This window comes from Pristis pectinata, chromosome 38 (genome assembly GCF_009764475.1).
Source record: "Pristis pectinata isolate sPriPec2 chromosome 38, sPriPec2.1.pri, whole genome shotgun sequence".
NCBI classification, from domain to species: Eukaryota; Metazoa; Chordata; class Chondrichthyes; order Rhinopristiformes; family Pristidae; genus Pristis; species Pristis pectinata.
Window position 1 is genome coordinate 5,079,066 of NC_067441.1, and position 23,955 is coordinate 5,103,020.

Below are 23,955 nucleotides of genomic sequence, written 5' to 3' on the forward strand. Positions count from 1 at the left end.
CATGCCATCTTCTTGCAGCTACCATCGGGCAGGAGGTACAGAAGCCTTAAGTCCCACACCACCAGGTTCAAGAATAGCTACTTCCCTTCAACCATTCGGTTCTTGAACCAACCGGCAAAACCCTAATCACTACAGTTTAGCAACACTGTGACCACTTTGATCATTTTGCACTAAAATAGACTTTTTTTTGTTCTAATTGTGTTCTTTCTTGTAAAAATTATGTATAATTTATGTTTAATTTGTGTTTTTTCTTTTGAATGCTGCTGTAAGTAAGTTTTTCATTGCACCTGTGCATACATGTGCTTGTGCATATGACAATAAGCTCGACTTCAACTTGGTATATTTTGTGCCCTGAAATAGCAATTTTTCCTCCTTAAATCCTACTTCTATGCTGAATGTGAGTTTTCCTTTTGGACAGTGATCAGGAACTCTAGCTGGCTCTAATGCTCCTTCAGTAAGGCAAGATCGATTGTAGCACTAACACTAGCCCTAACACACCTCCTCAATTCAGATCAGCTTGTGCAATACTCATCTGAGATAAACCATTCACAACGGCTTGGTGATACAGCACTTAAGGAATCTTAAGTAGATCATCAGAATCTGTGCCAAGCTCTCTTTAAATTGCATCATACTTTGCCTCTTTCAGTGTTTAAATGGAAATTTGCCGATCATTAAGACTTGTGTTCTCCCATCTTCAAAATCACACAAAAGTAGACCAGCGTTTTTAATTAATTCCAGGAATTTAATTACTTTCACCAACAGGACTTGGATTAAAATCCAGTCCAACAACTCATGAGTTGAAAGTTTCCTCTGGATACAAAAAAGGAGTTTAGAAAATACCCACAAGACATTGAAATCCTGAACAACGCAACCATTAGTCGAATAATAAACAGTCAATATCACTCAATCCGAGGACACAGTAACCAATGGAAATCACTGCTTGGGAGGAGAGGGCTACAGGAGTAGAAGAACCTGGCTACCCGACAACATGTATTGGGTTCAGGACTGGACAGGTGTATAATTCTGCTAAAGCATTCAGGTTTGGGTCAAGTTGGACCAGCATGGGATAGCCCAACTCAGTATCTGGGGAGGGATGATTAGCTTTGTATTACAGCAGGTACCCTCTGTTTTGAATGCAGTGTATAAACAGCATAGCAAGTCTTTTGTTCTGCTTTTCTGAAATGCCTCCAGATGTGGAAAAAATATATAATTCCTGGGGCTCGAGTCAGGTTTGGATCAGCCATAATGGGTCCAGTTAAATTTATCCTTGAGTAGACCACTAAGGAGGAGGACTCTGCAGTTGGAGTTGAAGATGACTGTTGGGATATACTAGAAAGTCTTATACTGTTGTACTTGACTTGGGATTGTTTTATGTCATCATCAAATGCTTAAAAAAAGCAAATGTTCTGTTCCTCTGTATTAATTACTTGGATTTAAAAAAAAACTTGCTAAGAAAGAATCTCAGAACACTTAACACAGTGAACTCCAGTGAAGCCTGGCAATTTTGTGCCTAAATGCAGGAAGCAAAATCTCAGAAACAGCGATGTGAAATGACCCAACAGTGGCACAGCAGTTAGCATTGTTGCCTCACAGCTTCAGCGATCCGGGTTCAATCCTAACCTCAGGTGCTGTCTGTGTGGAGTTTGCACATTGTCCCTGTGGCCACGTGGATTTCTCCCGGGTGCTCCGGTTTCCTCCTACGTACCAAAGACGTGCGGGTTGGTAGGTTAATCGGCTGTTGTAAATTACCCCTAGTGTGTAGGTGAGTGGCAGGGGAGTTAATGGGCATGCATGAGAGAAAATATGTTACAGCAAAATGAAGGGAATAGGATTGTTCTGAGGGCTGGCACAGACTTGATGTGTCAAATGGCCTCCTTGGGTGTCATAAGGAGATATTAAAATTTGTGTAGTAGTTTGTTGGCTATGTTGAAAATGGAACTTATGGAAGCATAGACAATTTACTACAGCAGGGGGTCAGCCTATCATGTCCATGTCAGTCAAAAATGAGCTCTCCATTTTATTCTCACCTTGCCACAGACTTAACACTAAATTACACTGAGAGAGAATGGAGTATAGTCCTTACAATCACACTGCAGAGCAGATATGAAACAGCACTAGAGGTTGCACAGATGTACAGGGATATTGCCAAGGTTGGAAAATTATAGTTATGAGGGGAGAGTGATCAGGCTGGAGTTGTTTTCTTTGGAACAACAGGAGACAGGGGGAGGGGGAGATTTAGTTGAGATGAATAAAAATGAGACCGAGACTGGATAAACAGGGAAGTTTATTTCCCCTAAGTGAAGAGTTAATGACTGGCAGGTAACAGATTTAAGGTGGAAGGATTGGAGAGGAAAGTTTTTTCACCATGGAATAAAGTGGAGGATAGTTGCATGCAAATTAAGTGCATAAAGGGCATCTCAGTCACTTAAAACAAAATAATTGCCAAGCTTGATTAACTGGGAAATTATTCGATCATATCCACTCTGGGTAAGCCCAGACTTTCACTACACGAAGCCAAAAAACACCATCTCCTTTTAACATGTATGGAGCTCTGAGCATGGCTCCCTAGAAGAAATGAAGTGGTCAAATGCCCACCCTCCCTTGGAGGCTGAGATTAGAAGTACCTTGGTTTCTCCTGAGCATCCATTTGCCTGGTGACATCATCCATCCAGAGCATGAGGTCTCGGACGAGGTTGAAGAAGCGGAACTTTTCAACCGAATCCGAGAGCATCTGCTTGCGTCCCTTGCTGGCATTGAGGAGAGCATTCCAGGCCTCCACAACATTATCCTCGTGTCGCTGAATGTCCTCTGCCTTCTCACCGGCGTACGCTGACCGCAAATGAGAAGCATCGTCCTGTACCTGTTTCACCTGTGTTATCAAAAAAGAAAACCTTGAATGGTATGCAACATGATTAACGAATTAAGAAGACTATAGCACCACTTGTTTAAAGAGCAAATCTTCTTCAAGACATTTTCAAAGACAAAACTCATCTACAAAAGGGATGTTCTCCTTGGAGCAAAGATGGTTAATAGGAGATCTTAAAGAGTTGGACAAGATCATGCTGGGTTTAGATCGGATAAATAGAGAGAAGCTCATCCTAACAGCAGTTGCTTCAAGGATTAGGAGACACATTTGAAGTGAATGGCAAAAGGTACAGGGAATTTCAAAGAAGAACGTTTTTTGATGTAATGAGTGGCAATGATCTGGAACACATTTCCTGTAAAGGTGCTGAAAAGAGCTCATTGAGGTTTTCATTTTGAGTTGGATAGATAATTGAAGGAAATAAGGGGAAAGAGTGAAGTATTGGGACTGATGGGATTCTTTTACAAGGAGACCAGCAATAAAGAGGGCATGCTTTAAAGTAATGGGCAGGAAGTTCAAGGGAGATATCAGAGGAAGGTTTTTTACCCAGGGTGGTTGGGGCATGGAATGTGCTGCCTGGAGCAGTGGTGGAGGCAGGTACATTGGTCAAATTCAAGAGATTGCTAGATAAGCATATGGAGGAATTTAAAATAGAGGGATATGGGGAGGAAGGGGTTAGATAGTCTTAGGCGAGGTTTAAAGGTCGGCACAACATTGTGGGCCGAAGGGCCTGTATTGTGCTGTACTGTTCTACGTTCTATAAACCGAACTCTCTCCTTCAATGCCACAATTCTATGATTCTATAACCTTAGAAATGATAAGTTTGTCTTCTTCCTTCTACACTCATAATTGTCAAAGCTCAAAATTGGTAGACTAGAAGGACATGCACAAGATTCAGATAGAAGTAAACAGAGATAGGTATGAAGTGAGAGAAGGGAGAGTGGCAAGGCAGAGAGGAAAGGAGAGAAAGAATATATTCAACCCTTACCTGTGCACTCAGTGCCTGAATGTCATGTTCGTACGTGTTGTGCATTCGGTGCATCCTCTCGACCGTGTTTAGATCACGGCCCATTTCCTCTGGAAGCTGCTTTTCCTTCTCCTGAATGCGGTCAAGGGTTTCTCTGGCATCGTGGTAGAAGCTGTGCAGCTCGTAAGAAGCAGCCAGCATCTGAGTCCGGGTGTCGATGAGTTCCAGTAGGTCAGCCCAGGCTTCGTTCAGCCCATCCTTCCACTCTGCAATGGTGGCATTCTCCGAGTGACCCAGGTCAATCTGCTCATCAGCCATTCGATTCACAGAGTCCACACGCTCCTGCCCAATGCTGCTGGTGTCACGGGCAAATTCGCGGAATTTATCCCGCAGCATCTGGACAGAGGACGACGAGAATCAGTCTTGATCAACATGGATATGTTGATATGATCAATAATAGATAGGGGATGGTAATATGATAAAAGCTTTATGGCTCAGAAAGAGCAGCTCATTCTGGCCAACAGAAAGCTACTCAGGCCCTTCCCGGGTTATGAATTCCCGACTAATGCATACCCCATACATATGAATAAGCTCCCATAAATATTATTAAATCCAAACAAGAACCAGCTTAAGAAAAAAACTATTTAATGTAACCTCCCTGCAGTAATCAGACATCATTGTCTCTCAAGAACACAGGCTGCCAGTTTCACCATGGGAGGCTACTTGAGAGTTGCTTTGGAAACAGACAAGCAATCGCTTCTATTGATACTTGTGCAATGATATTCTATTAAACAATGTAACATCCTCTGATACAACAAGCCCAGAAAAAACAGCCATTGAGCATGGGCCATCCTGACTGTACCACTGTAACTAGGCAGGGGAAGACAATAAATACATGTTCCTGTTAATTGGACCTCATCAACACCATTCATTGCAATACTGTATGGTTACCGTATCGAGGGATTTTGAGTATTTTCAGACTTATGGACAAAATTAACTTATGGACATCTATAAAAGTGGAGCCCATTTGTAATTCAGGGATGACCCATATGGATTAATCTTAATTCCCAATTTTAGTCTGATTTGGCATTTTCTCATAGAGCTAGCTGTATATAATCCATGGGTTACAACAGATCCAGTGTTCATCAGTGTGACGAGGGTTTCTGTCTCCAATATCCTTTCAAGGTGGGTTCCTGATCTCCGTAATTCTTAGGGTGACATTTTTTCCCTCAGTTTCTCTCTTTGATCTTAAATCAATGCCACCAGTTATCATCCTCCCTGCTAAATGAGATTTCCTTCCTACTTACCATACCTTAGCCTCCCACAATTTTATTCACCACAGTCATTTCTGAAGGAAACAACCGATCTGCCCAATCTTTTATTTTAGTTATAATTTTCTAAATGCAGAAAAATCATAACATCCTCTGCAGCCTAATCAGTGCAATTGGCTCCTTTCTGTAATGTGCTGATGGTTATGAACTGATTAGTGTTTTTACAATGGGAGTTGATTAATAATTAAACACACTTGTATAAATGTCTCCTGCATTTTTAGTGGAAATGTTCACCTAGCAGCATCCAGCAAAAATACGTGCCAAGAATTCCTGACATTTTTGCTCAATGCACCTAGAGCAGAGGTCTTTGACTGTGTAACCCAGGTGATCATGTGAGCATTACACTTAACCTCCATATCCTCACATAATGCATCTGCCGGGAGTGGGGGGAGAAGGGGGTGAGTGGTGTGAGAGAGCGCGAGTGAGCGAGGAGCAGGAGATCTACCAGCCTTCTTACTCTTGATATGATCCAGTGATAAATGAGTAGTGAGGTGAGGATTGCCAGTCTCAATGATGATTGCCCTCATGGTTACACTGCTCATCAATTCACTGTCTAGATCTGCAAAAGCCACCAGTTTCTAATCAAACAGCAGAGTGGAGCTATATATCAGTCATAAAAATCTGCAATGATTTAATGAGGAGAAGCTGAAGACTGTAGCTTTGAAAGGGAAATTAAAGAGAGTGGGAAACAAATGTAGAATTGATAGCAACACCAAACCACAAGGGAAAGGAATGGGCCACCTGGTGACATCTGGAATCTGCTCCAGAACACGGCAGCATAATGGTTAAATTACTGAACGAACATTGAGAGGCTTCAAATATTGATCCAAAGACAAGTTCAAAATCTGAAGTTAAAAACCCCAGTCACAATAACAGTGAGCACAAAACCATCAATCAGACTGTAGCAAAAGCTACTTTGTTCACTTATGTTTTTCACCAGAGGAAATCTGCAGTCTTACCGGGTGACTCTACATGCACCAATGTGTTTGGCTCTGAAATGCCCCAGCAAGCTCAGGATGCAGTAAAGGATGGGCACTCATTGCTAATCTTGTCAACAACACTGACATCCTTTCAATGAAAGAAATGGCTTTGGGGTGTAAGAATGTTAAACAGTGGAGTCAATCAGGAACTAGTCACATACATGGTGGATTACTGTAGAAGGATTAAACAAATGCTCAGTCCCTTCATTTTGCTTATATCAATCTGTCAATTAGAAACAGAATTGGGGGTGGGGGGGGTGGTGGGGAGAGAAGAGATACGGGGAGATTAAAAGGTACTCCTTTACTTACAGTGACATGTTCATAGTCTTGACCCAACTCGTGGGAGCCTGCCACTATCTCCCGCTCGGCGATCCACTGCTCCAAGTCATCCACTTCCCGTTTGAGCTGGCAGAGCCGTAGGCGCTCCTGCAGCTTTTCCCTCCGCTCCTCCGCCAAGTCTTTCAGCCCAGCGTACAACTTGTCCACCTGCGATTGCCTCAGAGTAATCCGGTCACTGCAGAGGTGAAAAATCTCGAATAAGTCTGAAGCACCAAATCCACAATAAAATCCGAGAGAACGTTTAGGTGAACACTTTTGGTGCCATCCTTCATATTTTTTTATATGTTCATAAGTTAAGGGTGTTGCTGGCAATACCAGCATCTATTGCCTCTGAGAAGGTGATGGTGAATAGCCACAATCGATGTGGTGAAGGTGCTCCTACGGTACCAATAGGGAGGGATTCAGATCCAGCAGCAATGAAGGAACAGGAATATACTTCCAGGTCAGGGTGGTGGAGGGAAATCTGTAGATGGTGGTGTTCTCATGCATGCTTGTCTTTGGTGGTCGTCGTCCCTGGTCTGAGAGGTGCAGAAAGAGTAGCCCAAGCAAGTAACTGAAGAGCATTTTGCAGATGGCAAACTTTGCAGACACATTGTGGCATTGGTGGTGGGAGTGAATAAGATGATTAGTGGGCTGCAGATCAAACCTGCTTTGTTTTGTATGCCGTGAAGCTACTTGTTGAAGCTTAACTCAGCCAGCCAACTGGGGAATATTCAATCACGCACCAACATTGGACCTTGTAGATGGTTGAAAGGCTTTCAGTAATCACTTGCTACAGGTCACAAATCCTCCGGATTCTCTTGTAATCACAACACCTGCATGGGTGGACCAGTTTCTTCTGGTCACTGGTGAACCCATCTGCCCAGGACCACTGACAGTGGAGAACTCTGTAATGTTGAACGTTGAGGGGATGTGGTCAGACTCTCGTTGGAAATAGTCATTGCCTGTGCTTGTATGCAATGAACATTAGCTACGATACATCAGCCCATGCCTGAATTCAGTTTTGTTGCATCCAGGTTTGGACTGCTTCATTATCTATGTCAAGTTCCCAGTCTGGAGTTCCCAGGGGTCTTACCAGAACGAAGTCCAAATTATTCAGGGTCAGCACTAACATTTCAATTTGACAAATGGGGATGAGGAGCAGAAGTCTCACAGCTCCCTTTCATTAGCTGTGCCAACAGAGTTTCAACTGAAGAAATTGGTATCAGGGCTTGAACATCAGCAGATTTGGGTGGTGCTGTTAATGATAAGAAACACTGCCTCAAGAAGGCAACATCCAGCAAAGATCCCCACCATCCGGGCCATGCTATCTTCCCGCTGCTACCATCCGGCAGGAGGTACAAGAAGCCTGAAGTCCCACACCACCAGGTTCAAGAACAGCTACTTCCCTTCAACAATTTGGTTCTTGAAACAACTGGCACAACCCTAATTACCACAGTTTATCAACATTATGATAACTTTCCACAATAATGGACTTTTTGTTTTGTTGTTCTGTGTTCTTTCTTGTAAAACTCGTGTATCATTTACGTTTAATATACAGTATATGTTTTTCTTGTGAATGCTGCTTATATGAAGCGATGTGTCTGTGATGCTGCTGTGAGTGAGTTTTTCATTGCCCCTGTGCATACGTGTACTTGTGCATATCACAATAAACTTGACCGACAAGGAACCGCTGACTGATATAGCCACCTCAGCCACCCAGACCCAAGCCTTGAAATGATCTGGATGAAGGGAAGGAAACAAAATCTGTGTCCTCTCCTACAACAAGCCCATCACTCCTGAGGCAATAATAGAAGAAACATATTCAGGGTAATACTTCACAAAATGATAGGAACCATTGGCAGCTGTGCCTCTGAAGTGGGAATTGTACAAAGTATTACCGTACAGTGTTGGCACTGACCTCTCAGGATGGCTGTTTGTTACCAGATTCCTGCTTAGGTTGGAGAGCTGGTGAATAGTTTGTGCGTAGTCCTCCAATGACTGCTCCACCACCTGGTGTTTCTTGACCATTGCCATTGCACTCTGTTCGTCCTTTGCACACAAGACATTGCAATTAAACAGTAGAACAATTCACAAATAAAATATGCCCCATCCAAACAGAACGTAACCTGCGAGTGATGTCCTGCTGTCCACTATTGGGAATTAGCTGGGGAAACTGGCTGTGACAGGAGAGAGAAAGTATACCATAAAAAACCATGATAAATGAGTTTATGTACTGTAGGGTACACCATCACTTCACTGATCCAGCACATAAAACTCCGCATCTCAGTGAGAAGTTGCAATCTTTGTCTAATGCATAACTTTAGGTATTGGTCACTGAACACCAAAATTCGTTTCTTTTTCAGCAATAGCAATTAGGTAGCAGGCAGGCAGTTTCAAAAGTCATGGTATGGACTCCTCACAGTATTACTGAAAATGTGCCCCTGAATTCCTCAATTTTTGCTTTATGGGAGATGATGAATATATGAAAGTGCTCACTGGGTGACAATTTGTATTTCCATATACTTCCTGGATCTGGGTCAACACTTGAGGAACTCCCCAGGGGAGAGGCAATCTGTGCAATGACTTCCAGGAAGTGGGGGCGGGGGTGCATTGTTTAAAGATGCTCCCAGGGACTGTGGCAAAGTTTGCAGAAATCCTTGGGAAAAGGCAATGTTTGCTCGGACTCCCAGGAACTGCAGCAATGTTTTGCAGAACTCCTTAGGAGAAGAAATGTTTGCAGGGGCCCCAGAGTGACTGTCAACATTTGCAGAGGTTCCTGGGAGAGGGGTAACATTTGCAGTGGCTACCTGGGAGAGAGGTAACTTTTGAGGGGCTCCATGGGACCACATCAACATTTGCTGGGGATTCCCTGGGAAAGAACATCATTTTCAGGGGCTCCCTGGGAGAGGATCAATGCTTGAGGGGCTTCTTGGGATTGGGGCAATATCTGAGGGGCTCCGTTGAAGTGTATCAAGGTTATCAGGAACCTTTATTACATGGAAATATTTGACTGCATCTACTTGCTAGGCCCCAGATCAGGTAAGTTTCACTTCATTTGTTAATGGTCAAGTCTAGTGGCAGTACTTTCTTTGGTCCTACATCTCAATCAGTGATGGTGTGATTTGGACATTAGTCCAAGCTTAGCCCTGATCATTTTAAACAGTCCCACTCCAGGTCATGAACTGGTAGTAACACAATAGAGCACCTTAGGACAAAGGAAGCAATCTGAGAATTTCTTTTAAATTCTAATTTCATTTTTATAAGAGTCAAAATTGATTTTCAAAATATATTTGGCACCCCACTATCAAATGAGAGTATGCAAAGTGCAGGTATTTCTTTACACTTTATATCTTTTGATTCTTTGGTACCTTAGCCCTCTCTTCTGACATCATGTGCAGCTCCTGTTCGCCCATCCAAGCTTCAGCCTCAGCAGCATCAAAATAGAACTGTTGAGCCTTTTGAGATTCCTGCAGGCGGCTGTTGCGTTTGTCCGTTTCCTCCTTCAACTCCCTCCACATCTCCTGCAGGTCTCCCAAGCGGGCTCGCAGCACCTCGGAATCTATGCGCCCTGCTTTGGCCATTGTCTCTCCACGTTCTGCGATATCGTCTATTCGGGGCTGATGACCCTGGATCTCCTTCTGCAGGGTCTGAAGGACCAAATGAAGTGTTAGCTGTTGCTAACTGCTTCACCATTTTAAAGTTATCATACAAATGTTTTCACACATAGCAGGGATAAGCCATACAGCCCATTTTGCTTGCTCTGCTGATCATTATATGGTTGATCTTGTACCTCAAGTCCTCTTTCACCCTAAACCCCATATTCTAAAATTCTTAGTGCTCAGAAATTTATCAACCTCAACCTAGAATACAATAAACATCACAACTCTGTATTAAAAGAATGATCGTGACCCTTTAGTCCAACAGTGTCTCAATAACCAACTTCTTAAAAATCAATGACTCAGAGCTTGGAACTATTTCCTATCCCATCTCAGCTTTTGATTCTGACTTCTGCAAGGTCACAATTCCACAACCATAGCCTCCCACTTACTTCACTGTTCATGAGAACATTGTGACTGCCCTATCCAAAGAGATTGATCAGATACGATCGCTATAACAATAACAGAAATGCTGGAAGAACTCAGCCAGTCAAGCAGCATCTCTGGAAGGAGTTCTGTTTCAGACTCCAGAATCTGCAGTTTTATTACTAGCAATGTAAACCCTTTTATGTTTTCTCAGAACAATTAATCATGGGGGAGGTCAAATCAGACAATATGCAATAAGACCACATTTTATTTTCTTCTGGATTCATTCATAGGATGCAGGTCAACTGAATCAACCTCACTCCACTATCATTGGTTCCCCTTGGGAAGAAAAATCAAAATACTGCAGATGCTGGAAACTTGAAACAGAAAATGCTGAATATAGTCAGCAGGTCAGGCAGCATCTAGTGTTTATAGCATTTTCTGCTCTTGTTCTCCTTTGGGAAAGTCCTTTTCCTTGAACCACTGCAGACAATGCAGCGAAAGTACTCCACCAACAATGCAGTTGGGGAGTTCCAGGATCAGGAACCAGAAAGAAGGAAAGAATGACAATATATGTCCCAAATGAGAGGGGTCTTGGTCTCGATGGTATGTACTAGCTGTTCCTGTCCTTCAAAGTGCAGTAGGCCACATGACTAGGAAGTGATACCAAGATGCATTTGGTATATAGCAGACACAGTGGCCATGAAATGTCAGTGATAGACAAGGCACAGGTTTTAGTGGAATAATAAGAAACTACACGAGGAAAATCAGGAGGAGCACTACCTTCCCTCTTACTCGTCTTCAACCCTCGTGTACGCAAACAGCACCCAAACAGGCCTTCAGCCTGCTGAGTCTGCACTAACCATCAAGCACCCATTTACATTAATCCTACACTAATTCCATTTCTTTTACCCCACACACCATTTAACTCTTCAAACACCTACACACTAGGGGCAACTTATATTGGGCAATTATCCTACCAATCTTCACGTCACAGGGAAGTGGGAGGAAACCAGAGCACCCAGAGGAAACCTACAGGTCACAGAGTATGCAAACTCTACAGTGACAGCACGAGAGGTCAGGATTGAACCCGGGTCACTCGAGCGGTGGAGCAGCAGCTCCAATAGCTGCATCACTCTAACATCCCTTAAAAAGCAGTTTGAGTGATCAACCTGTAGCTTGCCGTATTACATAATGAAATCACATTCACCGTGTCCACGTGAACGACCCTCTCTTCATCAGTGCAACAGAAAGGAAAATGAAGTGTATTAGCTGGATGAGAATAATCTGCAATTGAATACTTCACAGAGCAAAGGTTGCACACTGTATCTGTAATGACAAGTTAGTCAAGACACACGAGGGCTATTACTTGATATTATATTAGTGAGAAACAGATGTATAGGACCAGCTGTTTGACAAGCCTTGTTAAAGCCAGGAGTGTTTGTACAAGGAAATGACCCATATCTTGTTCGCGACTCACCTGGTTCTTTTTAATGAGCAACTGCACGGTTGGCAGATTGTTTCCATGGTCGGTTGAGGTTGCTAGTGGCATCCGCTCATTAACCCACAGCTGGAGGGAGAGAGGGAGAGAGAGAGAGAGAGAGAGACGGGCAGAGAGACAGAGAGAGGGATTAGATCAGAATGGTACCAACTGTTCACTGGCTTTACAAGATTCTAAACATATTTAAAAAAAACAATTTAAAACAAGTGCAATTGGCTACTCTTTTAAAGTAGGGCTCAATTTTTACAGTTTGCTTAGCAGTGAAACAAAATACATACATTGGAGCATTTGTGACACTCCAATGGCTTCATGGTTATCACTAAAAATACCAGCTTTCTCAGAAAGGTCACAGAATGGAATGAGGCTATTCAGTCTATCAAGTCCACACTGGCTCAATACAAGAGCAACCACACTCCCATATGCCTCTCTCCATAACCCTGCAGACTTTTTTCTTTTCAAGTATATATCCAGCTCCGTTTTAAATGCCACAATTAAGTCTGCCTCCAATTTTCCTTGATGTGTATTTGGAAGCACAGGATCACAAATATCTGATCCATTGCTTTAAGGAGACTGGTGGCAAAAAGGGAGTACAGAGAGAAAAGCCAAATTTTAGAAACTTACAATTTCATCCTCCAAATCCCTATTGAACTGATGGCCCTCTTTGGAGGCCATGAGATTTCTGCGTCTTTCTTGGACAGGTCTCATCAGCTCCTGGAACCTCTCTTCCACCCTCCTCTGTTTGGCATCTACCTCCACGACATTTGTATCCTCTTGCCCCAGGGCCTGTGCCTGGTGCTTCAGTTCCTCTAGCTCCTTCTGCCGGACCTGCATCTGATTTTCCAGCATCTGCAAGAGACAATTAGGAATTTCGAATTAAGAAGGGAAATTATACACCTGGGTGAGGAATGTTGGCCTTCTATTTTTATTTGATTAATACTAATACAGTACATCCCCATGTTACAGAGGGGTTGTGTTCCTAGAATACCACTTGTATTGCGATTTTCCATAATGCAAACCCTTGACAAAATCTGTTGTTTATTTCACATTTTATGTTTACTGAACTATTTTTTCCTCACGCAAGTTTCATAAGAGTGAATTTTAATTCCGTATCTCAAATTTTTTGCTCGTGATTTGTAAATTCCCTAGGGGCGAATTTATGTTACCTAAACTACAGGGGAAAATATACTGAACTCGTGAAGAGACTATTTAAAATCTCTTTTTTATTATTTTACGATGACAGAACTATGAGATGGCAATATATTTAGGGTCAACCAGACATATTGCTTTAAGAATTTGCTTTTAAAATGTGGAAACTGTGCATGGGACGACATTATATGGACACAAAACTGAATATACTAGTCATTGACATAAGTGGATAACTCGGGTGAAAAGAAAATGGAATAGTAAAAACGTAGGTGGCGACGGATAACTTTGAATGTGCAAGTATAACTTTTTACCATTACCAACTTAGTTGCAATTTATTACAGAAAATGAAAGTTGATTTACTTGCCAATTAAGATACCCATTTTTGCCAAATAATCAAACAAAACAAACTGAAACAAAACTAAAAATCAATAAAATTTAAAGTGCTCGGAATAAGTTACCATGAGAGATTTGAAACAGCGTAAATTAATTCAGAGGCAACGTGAGACATTTCTGGAGTGAAGAGCTTAAAAGGACATGGTGAGAAACCAGGGTTACAGAAAACAATATGATGATTCAATGACAATGCTCATGTCTCAGGCAGAGAGGCTGAAAGATTATTCCACAAGCATGGCTTTTGAGCTGTTTTGTGTGCTCAAAAGCTGCAGAACAATCAAAGGGTTATTGCAACTCCTCACTTTCAAGGTATGCTCAGGATGCACTGTTGCCAGATGCAGGCAAATGGGACTACCTCAGTTAGGCAAATTGGTGGGAATGGATGAGTTGGTCCGAAGGACCTGGTCCCATGCTGTATAGCTCTCTGATTCCATGACTGTGAATACTTTGGACTGTTTTAGAGTTCCAGAACAGCTGATTAAATCCGGATATGACTGATCCTCTTCCATGTGTGAACTTTGCCCCTTGCAAGGCATAGCAACTCCTCATTTCAATATTAAATTCCATTCTCAAAAGATAGGGATAAAACCTTTTTATTGCTGCAATAAAATGCATTTAGTAATGCAAGCTGTCACAACAATTCCTGCGTATGCCATGTCTATAGGTCTAATACCAATGGCTGGGTGGGTGAGAGGTACAGCAAGTCTTTGCACATGGGTTGCATGCAAGTTTAACATGCTTCTTGCATGGTGCAAGAACAACTGATGCTGCATACACCATTCTCGGGATTTGTCCCAGCAGAAGTGGTAACTTTGCACTTCTAGGTCAATGTCCAAGTAACACCTGTTTACTGAGAATAAAGGACAACAGAAAGGTAAATGTCAATGTAAAAGGATATAACTGTGTTTGCCTGAGATTGTGAAAGATGACATTAAAAGTCCTCACCGACAGCATTTGTAAAGGTGAAGTTTGCTGACATTTTCATGCTGGGGACTTCCCAGGGATTACCTGCAAGGAAACCTCATGTGAATTTAATACTACTAGTTCAGCCAACTGTGTGAGCCTTGGCTGTGGAAATGAAAACCCTATTAGGTGTCGGGACTCTTCCTCTCAAGAAGGGCAAGGAATAATCTCATAGAGGATCTCTGAATCCTGATTTATGCTGTTCTTCAATAATTTTCCCATCAAAGATGTTAAGTTGACTGCCTGCAGTTACTTGGTCCATACCCTTTTAAAAAAAACACCACGTGGGCCATCTTCCATTCCTTCAGCGCCACACCTACCGCCATAGAGTACCAGCAAAAGGTACAGCCTGTGCTATTTACTCCCTTGCTTAGCCTAGAAGCCATTTTTTGGGCTGGGCAATTTGACCACTTTTAGAAGTCCTAGACCTCTTAATTAGTCCCCTCTCAATTTGTTTACAATTTCCAGCACTCCAAATGATTACTTCTTAAATGTCTAAATTAATTATTTTAATTACCCAGCTGTCATGAATTGTCTATTCCAAGCTGCAGAGCATTTTACTGCAAGCATACCTGTTGTTTTTTCAAAAGGATGCTGACACTGGTCAAGTCCTTGCCATGGTCATCGGACTGCAGCTGTGCATCCAGGTCGTTGAGCCACAAGTCCAGGTCTGCACAGCTCTGCGTGAACAGCTCTGTGCGGTTTGCGTCAAACAGGCACTGAGCTTTAGTCTTCGTGGTGGATTCCAGGTCATCCCAGAGCCTGTGGAGAGTACTGAGCTTCTCCTCCACAATGGGTTCAGTGTCTGGCTTCTCAGATATGAGCTGCTTCCCGTCCTGCAGAACAAAGTTAGGCCAATTAGCGACTGTGTCCATCAATGACTACTTAACAAACCTGCAAACACATTAATGCAACAGTGGGTGGCAAACTACCCAGTAAAGGCAATATATAACTGAGATTGGCAACTACTAGCTGTAATGTGTTTTGGATGAAATCGTCACAGCAAGAAAGCCCCATTTGCCCTCAGCTGGGCTAGCTCCATGGGCAAAAGCATCCAAAGTCAGAGAGGTTCCTCGCTCCTGACCACTCAACATTGATGATCCCACCCGTAGTCGAATGCCCTGCATAACTGCTCGGGGCAAAGTACAAGAGGGATGCCCATAGGAATGGAATTGTACCTCTGCAAGGATCAGGACCAAAACTGGCTAAGTGATGCTAGTGGAAGGATAAACATTAGCCTCAGGATCAATTCTCTTACCCACATCCTCTTGAGGACCGTTACTATCCTCCTCACAGTTAACTAAGCTTCTTAGTTTTGTGTTGGCTGCAGATTTGGAAATGGTAACTTTCACAGCCAAGTCCAAGCCATTAATGTATATTAATAAAAGCGGTTGTCTTGGTACCAACCCTCAGGGAACACACTGTATACTTCCTTCAAGTTCAAGAAACAACTATTCACTACTATCAGTTTTTTACCTGACACTTAGCCAATTTTCTATCCATGCTGCTGTCCCTTTGATTCCATTGGCTTTGTTCTTGAAATACTGGCTGTGGGACATTTTATGTCCACCTGAGAAGGATTTTGGGGCCCTTAAATTCTCATCTGAACAGCTCCAACCATATCCCTTTTATCCCATGAACATTCTTGATAAACTTTCATCAAATTCATCACATTTCCCTCATCGATCTTCTGTTACCTCATTAAAAAACTATCAAGCAAGTTAAATATGATTTGCCTTTAACAAATCAATGTTGTTTTCCCTCAATCAATCCAACATTTGTCCAAGTGACTGCTAATCCTGTCCCTGATTGTCATTTCTAAATGTCTCCCCACACTGGGGTTAAAATGACTGACTATAGTAACTGGACTTGTTACACGCACTTTAAGCACATAATTTATATGTAGCTATCCTCTGCTCACTGGACTTCTGGAGAACTCACTGACTCCAACTTCTGGAGAACTTCCCTTACTTGTACTGGGAGAAGTTGCGGCAGTGCAGACCATTTGTTATGGATGACTTGCAGTGAGTTATAAGCCCCATCTCACCCCAAACCCATTGGTTAACAGAGTATTCTCAATAAATACTTTTCAAAAGAAAAATAACAGATATTGTTCACTTCCTGATCACATAGGGATGAGTTTTCATCCTGGATAAACCATTTATGTATTGAGTGTCTTAGAACAACATTAGCCTCTCTAAATAGTTACCTTGTCTATCTTGTCCAGCCAGTCCTTGTTGGAGGCAAGCTCAGCCATAAAGGCCTGGTGTTTCTGCCACTTGGTATGGAGATTCCGAGCCTCATCGTACGACATATCTTGAGCAGTCAGCATCTTCTCATTGATCCAGAGCGTGAGCTGGATAAAACAGTGTAAACAGAAAGCTGAAAAATTAGGCAAAGAGGACATGCAGCCGCTCAAGCCTGCTCCAACATACAATTAATCACAAAGGGATGCCACCTCCACTCTAGTTACCTGTCTGCTCCTCATCTTTCAATGCCCTTTATGCAGCAAAAATAGGGTCATAGCTGAAGAATCCACGTCATAGCCCGGGGGCATTTTCTGACTGCTGATCCTGCTATGTGGTCATACCAGTGTCGAGAAATGCCTGAAGTTGCACTGGATCTTCAATTCAGTTAAATACCATGATGACGTAATCTGCATATTCAAATCCAGTTCTTATTGTGTCGGTGACTGTCCTGCAGCCACTTTGGTGTCTTACAGCTCAGATCCCTCTTTCTGGACACAGAATTCATCTATATAGTGAGTTTCACACCTCATTTGGCCAAAGTTAGTAGATTAATTGGCCACTCTAAACTGCACCTAGTTTGTGGGTAGAAGTGGGGGGGGGGGGGGGGGGGGGGGGGGGGGGGGGGGGGGGGGGGGGGGGGTGGGGGTGGGAGGAAGGGAGAGAGTTGAGGGGAGAATAAAATGGGATATGTGTGGGAGTAGTATGTGGTTGTTCAATGGTTAACATGGACTCAGTAGGAAGCAAATCATGTAACAAACTAAAAGCCTGTTTCCGTGCTAAATGACAGTACAAAAGTTTCACGTATCTGCCATGTCACTTTACCAAACTCTAGTCCCTTGGATATCTTTCCATTTGTATTTGCTGCCCTTTTAGCCAACAGACTTATTCATCTGAAGCCTTCTCCCTAAGATCGGGGCACCTCCACCTCAATGTAGCAGCAGTGACCATGCACCTGACATTTAATACTGGGCTACGCTCAATGGGAAATACATAGATTCATGGTTTTGTTCATAAAGAATTTTCTATCAAGAGCCACCAGGAGGAGCAGAAGAGCAGTTCTTGCTGTCATGAATGCAGAGCTGAGCTGATTACTCTGCAATAAAAGCTGGTAATGTCTCAAGTGTCACACAAGTTTTGGACACATTGCAATAGTCCAGCAGCAGATACAGCTACTGGAAGTGGATTAAACATTTCTGGCTTCTTGTTGCAGGATGTCTCACTAAATAAGCCAATGATTTTCTACTTAGATTCATGAAGAAGTGGTTGAGGCAGGTGTGTTAACAACACTTAAAAGGTACTTGGACAGATACATGGATAGGAAAGGTTTAGAAGGATATGGGCCAAATGTAGGGAAATGGGACCAGCTTAGGTGGGAATCTTGGTCGGCATGGACCAGCTGGGCCAAAGGGTCTGCTTCTGTGTTGTATGAATTGAAGAAAACGTGACTTAGAAAAGCAAAAGCTATTGTGGCCTGCAATGCAAGAGGATCTGAGTATAAAAGTTAAGCTGCCTTACTGAAATTATATGGAGAGCTGGTGAAGCTGCACCTGGACTTCTATGTGCAGGATGGGTCTCACTATCCATGGAAGGATATTTTTGCAATATAGGAAGTATCATGAAGGTTCAGCAGATTGATTCCTGGGATAAGAATGGGAGAGGGTGGGGAAATTACCCTTCGAGGAGAGATTAAGCAGACTGGGCCTGTACTCTCAAGAGTTCTGGTCTCAAAATAAGGAGTCATTCAGGACAGAAATGAAATTTCTTCTTTCAGAAGGTAGTGAGTCTTTGGAATTCACTATCTAAGGGGCTGTGGAAACTCAGTCACTGAGCACATTCAAGAAAGAGACTGATAGATTTTTGTATAGTGAGGGATATGACAATAGTGCAAGAAAAGTGATGCCAAGGTAAAGGATCAGCCACCATCTTATGAATGGCAGAGCAAGCACAAGGGGCAGAATAGCCTACTCCTGCTTCTATTTCTTTTGGTCTTGTACTTAGTGATGCCTCTGGGTGACTGTATTCATGTCTTTCAGCCAGGCTGAATCTCCATCCCACTGACCTGACCAATCCAATATTGCAATCACACAGCACAGGAGGAGACCAATGGATGTCTGTGCCCATGCCGACTTTATAAAAGAGCCTCCAACTAGTTTCACACATCTGCTCTTTCCTCAAACTCCTGCAAGTACTTCATTCAAAGTATGAAATGCAATTCTCTTTAAAAAGTTGCTGTTGAATGTGGTTTTAAACACTGAAAATAACTTGCACCATTTCTAAGAAAGAGGTGTACCATGTTGTTTCTTATAAAGATACTAAAAAGTATTCCCAATAAGGAGTCTGTACATGTCAAGTTATCTGGGCAGCACAACCCAGTGAAATGAAACAGAAGTTACCTCCTGGCAATCCTGAAGGAACTTCTGAAGCTCCAGGTTATCCTTGAGTCTATCAGCAAGGTCATTGGCAGTTTTGCGATTCCTCCTATGTCTGAAATTATAAGATAGGATAAATTTAAAGTTGAATCGAAAATGGCACCAGCAGGAAGGAAATCTGCAGAGGAAAGAGGCAATCATGATTGTTGGGCAAACAGTAATCTCGTGAAAATACTTCCTATTCAAAGTGAACTTAAGAAATGAAAGTACTATAAAAGAGATTTATAAAAAAAATAAGACAAGAGATTCTGCAGATGGTGGAATCTGGAGCAACACACACAAAATTCTGGAGGAACTCAGCAGGTCAGGCAGCGTCCATGGAGGGAAATAAACAGTCAATGTTTCGGGTCAGTTCCTTCAACATTTTGTGTGTTGTTATAAATAAATAACTCTTCAATCATCAATTCACATAATTAATTTACTTTACCACCAGTAAAATACAAACAAAGCTTCTGCAACAGTCAGTGAACAATGAAGAGGCGAACATGATGAGCTTTTGTTGGTCGAGGGAGGAACACAAAAGAAACAGAAGCAGAAGGAGGCCACATAGATGATCAAGTCCACTTCATTTAACCTCTCCTCACAGGTCAAACCCCCGCTTCAGGAATCGATCTACCAGACCTATGTTGCACCAAGTGCAAGTCAAAAATATTAATGATTTGGATTAAAGGTGGCATGATCATTAAGTTTGTGGTGGTAAAGTAGACAGTGAAGAAGGTTGTCTAAGGTTACAACAGGACATAGGTTCAACTGGGAAAGTGGGCAAGGGAATGTCAGATGGAATTTAACTCAAACAAGTGCAAAGTGATGCATTTTAGAAAGTTAAACCAGTACAGGACATGCACTGTTCTATTGCTCCGTAGTTGTGCTTACAACCTTTCTGAAGGGCAACAAATACATGTTAATGCATCTGTTGGGGCAGCTTGTAAATTTCTCAGAACTAGTGGGATCTGCATTTTACTTCCATGGAAACCAACATCTTCCAGAAAATGCACCCTCCTACCAAGCTGACAGACAGACTGTGAAATCCAATGCCTTTTTGGCATTTTAGGTCTGAAGATCCTTTCCTTTAATTTATTCACTGCACTTGGACATTATTTGCAAGGTTAGCATTTACCGCCCATCCTCACCTGCTCCTTCAGCTTCTAGGGCCATTTCAGAAGACAGCCAAGATTCAATAACATTGCTGTGGAGCTGGTGTCATCAATACAGGCCCTCCCTGGGTTACAAACGTCTGACTTATAGACAGCTGTTCATATGAAGGAGCTCCCATAGACATGATTAAATTCAAACAAGAACCAGTCTTGGAAAAAACTATTTACACGCAAGTAATCAGACAGTATTGTTTCTTAAGAACACAGGCTGTCAGTTTCACTGTGGGAGGCCACTGAAGAGGATTGCTTTGGAAATTGACAAGCAATCACTTCTATTGATACTAGTGCAACAGACTCTGTTAAATGACATATCCACTTCAAGGCCATCAAAAACAGCCATTGAGCGTGGGACATCCTGATTCTGAACCATTGTAAATAGGCAGGGAAAGACAATAACTAAATGTTCATGTTAATTGGTCCTCATCAACACCGTTCATTACAACAGTATGGTCACCGTATTGAGTGATTTTGTGTGTTTTCTGAGTTATGGACAAAATCATCTTATGGACATCTGTAAAAACAGTACCTGTTTGTAACCTGGGGACAACCTACAGGCAGATAAGGATGGTAGTTTCCTTCCCCAAAAATCTATTAGCAAACCAAGATGGGATTTAATGATACACTTCATAGTTCATGTTAATTTTTAATCAGATTTGATTAATTGAATAATTAAACACTTTCCATAACATATCAGCCATTTCATATAACAGGAAATCAGTTCTCATACTTTTCACCACTGCAGATTGTAACACAAATCTTTTATCACCTTATGTTGAAAAATGGGCAGGATTTTCCACAGGACTACCCACTGATTCTCAGCAATGGGTGGTATAACAGAAATATTATCCAACGTTTGCCAACAAGTGAGACTGAGTCTTGACAATAAAGGCATGCAATCAAACCAACCGTTCGTCAATGGAGTCCACTTTCTCCTGGATCTTGTCAGCATGAACATTCCCCTCGCTTATAAGCTTTTTGCCGGAGTCCACCACGCTGTTGATCCTCTCCTCGTTGGCATCCATGGTGGTCACAATGTCTTCATGTTTCTTAATGGCAGCCTCGGCCATTTCCAGGGTTCCAGGCATCTCTGTATGTGACAGCATATAAGCCTGAAGTAAAAAAGAGGTATGGTCAAAAGTGCAGTCAGATTTCTGCCAAATTATGGTACATTTCTAACATCAGACCAATAATATATGAGATTGGATGTCATAGTGGTTCCTCCCCATCCAGCAACAGTTTCAGAGGATTGGCGAATATTGTTCAGTGCAGAAATTCAAGCTCTGGGATTGTCAAACTTTTGTGCCGTGAGGACCATTTCAGGCTGAAGCTGGCTGAGAACTATCACTGAATACCGGGATTGCACGTGGCACATCATGCTAGTTTAATGTCCCTTGCCCAAAATTCCAACTCTGCCCAAGACCTGTCAGGCCTCAAAAACAGAAGTAGGTCTTAGCCTGAGGGTTCTTTTGACATTAGTTGGATTACTTAACCTTCCTTGAGCCACCATCTACGTCCAAGCTACTTTATAATCACCTTCCACTCAGTCATACCTCTCTCTTGCTGGCAATCCTCTGGAAGCTCCCACCCCCATGATCCATTCCCCCAAAATCTCAATCCCCTTCCCAACAGTGGCAATAGATTTAGGCAAGGATCATTTAACCCACTTTTGTCTTCGATAAATATCCTTTGTCAACACTGAATTTTATTAATTTTATTACAATGCTGCAATCTCATTTGCATTCATTCCAACTGGATATAGTTAACAGTGATGTCTCTACTGCTAAAAATAATTTACTTCAAATGTCATTTCTGAGAAATGGAGCTGTCTTTTCCAAATATTCGCTGAAAACCTTTTGCCTCCTGCAACTGCACTAAAAGTCAACCTTCACAGAAACCTCCCTTTGGAAAATTACTATTCTATCTGTTTCCAGCTCCATTTCATAGAACATAGGACACCACAGCACAGTACAGGCCCTTCGGCCCACAATGTTGTGCCGACTTTTTGTTCTGCTCTATCTAACCCTTCCCTCCCACATAGCCCCCTATTTTCTATCATTCATCTGTCTATCTAAGAGTCTCTTAAATGTCCCTAATGTTTCTGCCCCCACAACCTCTGCTGGCAGTGCATTCCACATACCCGCCACTCTCTATGTAAAAAACTTACCCCTGACATCCCCCTTATACTTAAAATTATGTCCCCTCGTGTTAGCCACTGTCGCACTGGGAAGAAGTCTCTGACTGTCCACTCAATCTATGCGTCTTGTACACCTCTATCAAGTCACCTCTCATCCTCCTCTCCAAAGAGAAAAGCCCTAGCTCGCTCAACCTATCTTCATAAGACATGCTCTCCAATCCAGGCAACATCCTGGTAAATCTCCTCTGCACCCTCTCTGAAGCTTCCACATCCTTTCTATAATGATGCGACCAGAACTGAACACAATACTCCAAGTGTGGTCTGACCAGAGTTCTATAGAGCTGCAACATCACCTCGTGGCTCTTGAACTCAATACCCCATACACTCCATACGCCTTCTTAACAACCCTATCGACCTGCATGGCAACCTTGAGGGATCTATGGATGTGGACCCCAAGATCCCTCTGTTCCTCCACACTGCTAAGAGTCCTGCTATTAACCTTGTATTCTGCCTTCGAATTTGATCTCCTGAAGTGTATCACTTCACACTTATCCAGGTTGAACTCCATCTGCCACTTCTCAGCCCAGCTCATCAATATCCTGTTGTAATCTACATCAGCCTTCTACACTATCCACAACACCACCAACCTTTGTATCATCAGGAAACTTACTAACCCACCCTTCCACATCCTCATCCAAGCCATTTATAAAAATCACAAAGAGCAGGGGTCCCAGAACAGATCCCTGCAGAACACCACTGGTCACTGACCTCCAGGGCAGGACAGTCCACTTTGTAAAAGGATGCTATATTTGAAATAATTCCAATAATAAAATGAATAAAACCCAGCACTCACAAAGAATTCAAATACAACAATGTCACACCAAGCATACTCAGCCTTGCAAACTGCTCCTCAGTAACATCTGGGAACTGGTGCCTAAATTGGTGGAGCCACCCCACAGGCAAGTCATGGCACAATTGTACCTTACAGACAACACGCTGGATTCTCACATTACAACCGGCAGGACAAACCCTCCAGAGGTGGCAGTACAGTGATACACAGGCGGAGGGGAGTGATCTTCACTGTCCTTATCATTGGCTTTGGATCCCCATGGAGACTCATGGCATCAGTTCAAACATGGACATTGATACCTCCTCCTGATTCCTTAGTACAGTCCCCACTTTGCCAATGAATCAGTGTTCCTGCATATTGAACAAGCTTCAAAGCAGCACTGAAATCATCTACTCTTGAATGTCAAGCCCCCCAGCATCAACATCCCTGGATGTCCACTACTGAACAGATGCTCGACTACTCCAGCCACATAAATACCGTGGCTGCAAGAATAGGCCAGAGACTGGGTATTCTGCGGCAGATGACTCACCTCCTGACTCCCCAAAGCTTAACCAATACCTTCAGGGTTCAAATCAGAAACATGGAAAACTCCACTGGCCTGGATGAGTGCAGCTCTAACAACACTTGAGAAACCCAACACCATCTATGATGA

General features: G+C 42.7%; 1 protein-coding gene across 5 annotated transcripts in view; it reads right to left on the reverse strand.

Moving 5' to 3' along the window:
• The window catches only part of LOC127587104 (spectrin beta chain, non-erythrocytic 1-like), a 261,405-nt gene that overhangs the window by 24,642 nt on the left and 212,808 nt on the right, over positions 1–23,955 (reverse strand). For all 5 annotated transcript variants that reach the window (XM_052045324.1, XM_052045327.1, XM_052045323.1 and 2 more), the window contains 11 exons: positions 21,226–21,428; positions 19,130–19,220; positions 16,697–16,843; positions 15,060–15,323; positions 12,607–12,831; positions 11,965–12,054; positions 9,831–10,109; positions 8,381–8,511; positions 6,451–6,655; positions 3,852–4,226; positions 2,625–2,869 (listed from right to left, as the gene is read on the reverse strand). In XM_052045324.1, the coding sequence (XP_051901284.1) occupies positions 2,625–2,869; positions 3,852–4,226; positions 6,451–6,655; positions 8,381–8,511; positions 9,831–10,109; positions 11,965–12,054; positions 12,607–12,831; positions 15,060–15,323; positions 16,697–16,843; positions 19,130–19,220; positions 21,226–21,428 (2,255 nt within the window). The remainder of the gene's footprint in view (positions 1–2,624; positions 2,870–3,851; positions 4,227–6,450; positions 6,656–8,380; positions 8,512–9,830; positions 10,110–11,964; positions 12,055–12,606; positions 12,832–15,059; positions 15,324–16,696; positions 16,844–19,129; positions 19,221–21,225; positions 21,429–23,955) is intronic.